This window comes from Quercus suber, unplaced genomic scaffold (assembly GCF_002906115.3).
Source record: "Quercus suber isolate HL8 unplaced genomic scaffold, Cork oak 2.0 scaffold_135, whole genome shotgun sequence".
In the NCBI taxonomy this organism is placed as follows: Eukaryota; Viridiplantae; Streptophyta; class Magnoliopsida; order Fagales; family Fagaceae; genus Quercus; species Quercus suber.
In genome coordinates, this window is record NW_027069597.1 from 90,491 (window position 1) to 98,555 (window position 8,065).

General features: G+C 37.2%; 1 protein-coding gene across 1 annotated transcript; it reads right to left on the reverse strand.

Annotated features, from left to right (window-relative positions):
* Positions 1-3,878: 3,878 nt before the first annotated feature.
* Positions 3,879-4,832, reverse strand: LOC111994385 (uncharacterized). The gene has a single exon (XM_024026257.1). The coding sequence runs from the start codon at positions 4,830-4,832 to the stop codon at positions 3,879-3,881; it is 954 nt and encodes a 317-aa protein (XP_023882025.1).
* Positions 4,833-8,065: the final 3,233 nt, after the last annotated feature.

Below are 8,065 nucleotides of genomic sequence, written 5' to 3' on the forward strand. Positions count from 1 at the left end.
ATTGGTTGCAGATGACCAAGAGAAGACAGCTTTTGTTACTCTTACTGGGAATTATCATTATAAGGTTATGTCCTTTAGTTTGAAAAATGCAGGGGTTACCTATCAGAAAATGATGACTAGAATGTTTGAGTCTCAGTTGGGGAAAAACATCGAAATTTATATCGATGACATGGTAGTAAAGAGTAAGGTAGAGTCTGATCATGTTAGTGAACTCAGTAATACTTTTGATATCTTGAGGAAGCATAAGCTACGACTTAATGCTTCCAAATGTTCATTTGGATCGGATTAGGGAAATTCTTAGGCTACATAGTTACTCACCGTGGAATTGAAGTTAACCCTGACCAGATTAAGGCAATTAGCAACCTGCAACCACCTCGGAATCCCAAGGAAGTTCAAAAGCTTACAGGAATGATTGTCGTCCTAAACTGATTCATCTCTTGGTTAGCTGACAGATGGAGACCCTCCTTTTAGTTATTAAACAAGTGAAAAGGGTTTGAATGGACCGAAGAATATGCCTTGGCTTTCCAGCAGTTGAAAGAATATCTGTCTCGGCCTCCCATTATGTCCAGACCTGAGGTAGATAAGGTGTTGTTCGCCTACATTGCAGTAGCCTCCCACGCAGTGAGTCTAGTACTAATACGTGTAGATGATGGTGTACAAAGGTTAGTTTACTACGTGAGTAAGTCATTGCATAAGGCCGAAGTCTGTTACTTACCTTTGGAGAGGGCTATTTTGGATGTAGTGCATGCTACATGTAAGCTTCCCCACTATTTTCAATCGCACGGGGTCATTGTCCTAACCCAGCTTCTGCTTAAATCTCTGCTACGAAGTGTTGATTACACAGGAAGAATTGCTAAGTGGAGTACTATTTTAGGGGCTTTTGACATCAAGTACATGCTTCGCACCTCTGTCAAGGGTCAGGTTCTTGTTGACCTGGTTGCCGAGTTTGCTGAATCCTTGAAAGAAGAAAAAAATAAAAGAACAGAACATGGATGAGAAATCGGTTGGAATGATCTCCATGCAAGAACTTGCACCCTGGAAAGTCTATATTAATGGAGTAGCGAATCATAGGGGGTCTTGAGTGGGGTTAGTCTTGACATCCCCAGAGGGCATTACGATTGAAAAATCTTTAAGATTGGGATTCTCGGCTACAAACAATGAAGCCGAATATGAAGCCTTGCGGGAAAGGATGATCATGGTACAAAAAATGGACGGAAAAGTAGTGAAAGTGATCTCTGATTTAAGATTAATTGTAGGCCAAGTCCAAGGAGAGTTGGAAGCCAGAGATCCTAGAATGCAAGGGTACTTAAACCAGGTTAGACATTTACGGTCTAAATTCAAATCTTTCAATTTATCACAAGTCCCTAGAAGTAGAAATACACATGCGGTTTCTCTTGCCACATTGGCAACCTCCTCGGCACAAAGTTTACCTCAGGTAATTCTTGTAGAAGACTTGTGTAGACCTATCGAGGTAGTAAAAACCGTAGTTTATGTTCATCAAATAAAAGCGGCTCCTAGCTGGATGGACCCTATTGTTTTGTTCCTTAAAGAAGATGTCTTGCCATAAGAGAAATCTGAAACTGATAAAGTACGAAGAAAAGCTCCTCGGTTCTGGTTGTCCGAGGATCAGAAGTTGTATAAGAGGTCTTTTTCTGGCCCGTATCTAATGTGTATACATTCAAAAGGAGTTGAGATAATTCTGGAAGAATTGCATGAGGAAATTTGTGGGAGACATACAGGAAGAATGTCTTTATCACATAGGGCTATTACGCAAGGTTACTGGTGGCCGAGGATGAAAATAGAAGCAAAAGACTATGTAAAGAAGTATGACTAGTGTCAGAGGTTTGCCCTTAATGTTCACCGACCTGGGGGGGTCCTTAATCGTCTTTCTAATTCTTGGTCTTTTGCTCAATAGGGCTTGGATATTGTTGGCGCTTTCTCTAAAGCAATGGGGAATAAGAGATATTTACTGGTTAGCACAGATTACTTTACCAAATGGGTCGAAGCTGAACCATTGGCCAATATTAAGAACGTAGATGCCAAACGGTTTATTTGGAAAAACATCGTAACTAGGTTCGGAGTCCCTCGCACCCTCATCTAAAACAATGGCTTGCAATTTGATAGTAAGGCCTTTAGGAAATATTGCTGCGACCTGGGTATAACAAATAGATACTCCACTCCAGTATATCCACAGGCAGGGACGGACGCAGGATTTTAAGTTGGGGGGCCGGAGATAAACGAAAAAAAAAATTTCAAATACGCATCCATATAATATTAATAAACTATCAACCAAGACAAATACCAAAAAATCATTGTTTCTTAATATATTAAGATACAATCATCTACTAACAAAAATAAAAGACATGAAACACTATTGTTTCTTTATACAATCATCTATGAAAAGAGAACTCGACGCTCTTTCAAATCTTCAAAATCATCTACAATTGAATCCAAACTAAATGTCAAAGCTATATCCTTTTCAATGTATAACATCAAAGAGTCTGTCAAAAAATCATCTTCCATTTTGTTTCGAAGGTTGTTTTGACAATTTTCATAGCTGAAAATGCTCGCTCTGTAGTAGCAGTAGAAACTGGAAGAGTAAGCACAAGTCTCACCATTTTATAAACAAATTTGTAGTGTTCTGAATTTCTACTTCTCACTAACCATTAAGACAACTCAGATGAACTTTTCAATTCTTTGAACTCTGGATCCTAGACTACATTATGCTCAAAATGATAAAGCTCCTTCTTCAACACTTGTTTGTCATAATCTATGAAATCTTGTGGATAGAAATTCTCTACCAACAAACAAAGATCGCTACTTTTGAAAGATTTTAATGCCTCTCGAGGTTCTAAAGCTGAGCTAAGCCTAAGTAACTCCATTGCATCTTCATTATACCGATAATTTAGTTCCTGTAGTTGAGAATCTATTGTAGCATAAAAAATATTTACTCGATAATGATGCTCAATTGTAACGTTATCTTACTGATTACGAGCTCGACCTCACCTCAGAACATAACGAGCATTCATATCCAGGACATCAATGCAATGCTTCTCACAAAATGATATCATAGTGGTGAGTAAGCCATCCTATCCATCATCTCTAAATTTTTGGATAAATACTTTAGTAGATGAAACTAAATGCATGACATTTAAAATGTCTTGAAATTGACTTTGCAAAACTTGACAAAGTTTATCAGTGATCTCCATAGTTTCCTTCTCAAGATGCAAGATGAAGACAAATTCAAATGAAGTTAAACCCTCATAAGCTGACTCTACATCTGCTCGATGTTCTCCATCAATTGCATCATCAATTATATTTTGTAAAACTTCAACAGTTGAAGTAAACATCCTTAATAAGCTAGAAACTAATCTAAAATGTGAACTCCAACGTGTTTTTACAGGTCGTTGTAAAGTGCCAATTTGATTAAGTCCACTTCCAGTCTCAAGCTCTTCAAGATCAATCAAACGTGCTATTTCATTAGCATTGGCAACTTCCAATTGCTCATTACGCTTGCATAAAGTATTAACAATTTTGATCAGAAAGAGCAATGCAAGAAAAAAATTACTAATGACATTAACTTGTTTTGATGCTTTTACTAATGCCAATTGTAAGCGATGTGCAAAACAATGGATATAATAAGCATATGGGCAATCATTCAAAATCAAAGCTTGTTATCCATTCCACATACCTCGCATGTTGCTTGCTCCATCATATCCTTACTCTCGAATATTTTGTATATCTAAACAATGTTGAGATAACAAAGAATATATCCCCTTGTTTAGAGTCAAAGCCGCAGTGTCAGCAACATGAATAAGCCCAAAAAAACGTTCTTTGACAAAGCCTTCTGCATCAACATATCTAAAAACTACAGCCATTTACTCTCTCATGGACTCATCACGAGCTTCATCAACCATTATGTAAAACTTTGCATCACCAATTTCTTCCCGAATGGCTTTATTCACTTTGGCTGAGAAAACATATAGAATTTCTTTTTGAATCCTAGGTGATGTGTAGGTTGCATTTTTGGGAGCTTTTTCTATTATTTCAGCAACCTTCTCATTCCAAAAAGTCACAATACCCAATGATTCAAAAAAGTTCCCACGATTTAATGAACTACAACTTTCATCTCGACCTCTAAAAGCTATAACTTGAAAGGCAAGATATTGAACAGTAAAAATTACGGCCTTCAGATGCAACCGATTATTTGCAATTTGTTCAGTAGTGAAATGATCAACTACCCTTTGTAAATGCTGCCATTGGTTCATCAAATCCTTACACTTTTGCTCGGCAACTCTATGAGCTGAGTTAGGATCTTTTCCTATATGACATTGAAAAGAACAATCTTTGCCCCCAACTTTTTTCCAATTCCTAAATCTACCAACAATGAATGTATTTTGTCCCACAACCCCATTTGGATTATTAAAGATAAAGCAGGATAGACAATAAGCTGCATCTGTGGTAGGAGAATATTCAAGCCATGTTGAATTAAATCCAAACCAAGAAGCTTGAAAGCTACGATTGCGCTTTCCACTTTTTGGGTATGTCTTCAAAGGAAGTTGGTGCAGACCTTTTTTAATGTAAGCCCGTCGAATTTCATCACGTTGATTAACATAATATTCCCATATTTGTTTGTATGTTCTGGGATCATAATCCAAAGAATCAAGATCGACTCTTTGAAATTGTGTTTGAGAGATTGGAACATCAACGTTTTCCGGAATTGAGAAATGCACATGTTCTAGAATTGGAGCATCCACATTTTCTAGAATTAGAGCATCCTCCACATTTTCTAGAATTGGAGCATCTAAATTTTCTAGAATTGGAGCATCCATATTTTCTGGAATTGGAATAGCAACATTAGTTGTTGGCAATCCTACGTTGACTTCGGAAGAATTTGAACATTTTCTTTTGAAAAAAATCAAGCATTGTAGTTGATTTTTTCATGATCTACAAATAAAATAAGAATCATCGTTATTTTTTTAAATTTGTGTGACAATTTTCTATAATATATGATTTGTTTGTTTGTTTGTTTGTTTTTGTTTTTGTTTTTGTTTTTTTGTTTTGTTTTGTTTTGTTTTTTTTTTTGTTTTTTGTTTTTTTTTTTGTGTGTGTGTTTGGTTGCCTTTATTTATGTCTTTGTGTTTGGTGCCTTATTTATAATTTATGTCTTTGGCTTGTCTCCATTTTTTTGACACTGACCCACTAACCTAATGAATCCACGCCAACACTAAATTTATTCCCTCACTACTAACAAGAACTTTTCTTTTAAGTTTTTAACTTTACTTTTTTTTTCCTTCACTTGCCCGTTGCCCAACCTCACTTGTCCTTATTATGCCTAACTAACAGTCAACAAAGAAAAAAAAAAAAAAAAACTAATCTCTACAAACTCTACTCTCTGTCTCTCTTATCTCTCTTATCTATGTAAACAAGAGAGAGAGTCACAATTCACAAACACAGACAAAGTCACAAAGCCAAAAAGTCAAAAAAAAAAAAAAAAAACCACAGGAGCAACACAGATTCAAATATTCAATTCACAATTACCAACATTTAGTTCATCACTCATCATCAGTAAAAACACAATCATGAAACACACAAGTCCACAAGGCAATCTCAGATTCTCAGATCACAAAGTCACAAACACTTTATTAGGTTTTGAACTTTGAAGTTGAAGGAAAAGATAAGAGTAAATACCTGAACTGTGAAGGCTGGAGCGACGAAGCTAGGCTGAGTAGATCGAGCAACCGGCATGGGCGGCGACAAGTGGGTCTCGTGACTCTCGCCGGTGTGGGTACTAGAAAATCAGAAAATGGGTGAGTCTCAGTCTCAGATGGCGTCATCGTGGGTGAGTGTATTGGAGTCGCCGGTGTGGGTCTCTGCTCTTTGCTCTCGCCGGCGTGGGTATTAATGGCCAAATGGGTGAGTGGAGGCTGGAAGGAGTGGATCGAGCAACCGCCGGTGTGGTGTGGGTCTCGACGGCGTCGTCGGCGTGGGCGGTGGGTCTCTCAGTCTCGCACTCTCAGCTCCGGCGATAGACTGTATCGCCTCTCCCTTCCTCTCTATCTTTTTTTTTTTTTTTTTTTTTTTTTTTTTTTTTTTTCGTGTTTTTGCTCTCCGTGTGGTGTTTGGTGTTGGAGTTGGACTAGTGACAGCTGAAGGTTGTGCTGTGTTTTTTTATTTTTTATTTTTATACATGGACTGGCCGGAAATTGGGCTGGGGACTGACCGAAAAATGGGCTGGGGGGTTCATGATTTTGGAGGGGGCTCGAGCAAAAAACGTAGGGGGCCCAAGCTTTTTTTTTTTTTTGAAATTTTTACTTGCTCAAAAAAAATTTTTGGGCTTAGGGAGGGCCCGAGCCCCTTTGGGCTCAACGTGGGTCCGTCCCTATCCACAGGGAATGGGCAAGCTGAAACTGTCAACAAAGTCATAGTAAATGGACTCAAAAAAAGGTTGGATGATGCGAAAGGGGAATGGGTTGAAGAACTATAACACGTCTTATAGACTTACGGATCACGCTTCGAAGATCCACAGGAGAGACGCATTTTTCAATGACATATAGAGCCAAAGCTATTATTCCTTTAGAAAACGGATTTCCCATTTTGAGAACAAGTTCATTCACTCCGAGTAGCAATGATGAGTTATTAGAGAAAAGTTTAGATTTAATCAAAAAACGAAGAGAAAACGCCATGGTCTAGTTGGCATATTACCAACACAAATTGAAGCAAGGGTACAATTCCAATGTAATGCTAAGGCTGCTAACAGTGGGAGATTTGGTTTTAAGAAAGGTCATAGGAGCTGCCAAGAACCCAGCATGGGGAAAGTTAGGACCTAACTGGGAGGCCCATATCGTATAACGTCAATAGCTGGAATAGGAGTGTATTATCTTGAAGACCTGGAGGAAAGAGCTATACCTCGTCCCTAGAATGTAAATAATCTTAGAAGATATTATTATTAATATAAGTTTTTCTTCGTCTTCTTTGGGCTTATTATAGTACTTATCTATCGACTTAACCATCGTTCTAAGTATCAAACAGTACCTTGTTCATGCTTGGCTTCTTGAACCACATACCTTGGAAAATTAATATCTTTTACATAATTTCCTAAGTGTTAAACAGAATCTAAACAATGTTTGGTTCCTCGGACCATCTGTTTGGGAAAATTAACACGTTATGACATCTGTAAAAGTGTCAAATAGAACCTTGGTCATGCCTGACTCCTCGGATCACATACCTTGGGAAAATTAATATCTTTTACATAACTTTCTGAGTGTTAAACAGAACCTAAGTTATGTCCAGTTCCTCGGACCATCTGCTTTGAGAAAATTAACACGTTATGACATCTGTAAGAGTGTCAAACAGAACTTTGATCATGCCTGGATCCTCGGACCACATACCTTGAAAAAATTGATATCTTTACATAATTTTCGAAGTGTTAAACAAAATTTAAGCTATGTCTGGTTCCTCGGACTATCTGCTTTGGAAAAATTAACACATTATGACATCTGTAAAAGTGTTAAACAAAACTTTGGTCACGTCTGACTCCTCGGACCACATACCTTAAAAAAATTGATATCTTTTAATTAATTTTTTAAGTGTTTAACAAAAACTAAGTCATATCAGGTTCCTCGACCATAAAACTAAGTGGAAATTGATACACTATGGCATATATTGAAGTGTCAGTCAAGCCTTATCACAAACATTAAAAAGAGGCAAACTCTTAATTCCCTTCTTAGGTCATATGGTTTGTTATCGCCCAATAGAGATGTAAACTAAAGTTCATGAGTATCACTTAAAGCATTTTGGGGTGCACTAGACTTGGTTGTTGTTTGATCAACACTTGAATATTTTTTCTTAAGGTTAGAGAACTTGTTAAAGTTGGTAAACCCAAGATATGCATTAACAATACTATGAGTTTAATAGTCTAGATTTACTCTGATTCTTGTAGAATATAAAGAGGAGTCAAAATGAAAATTGCTATGTTCAATCAAGGAATAATCGAAATGAAAATTGCATAAGTAAAGAAAATGACTCGTATGAATTTGGAAAAGTAAAGTGCATATTCCATTAC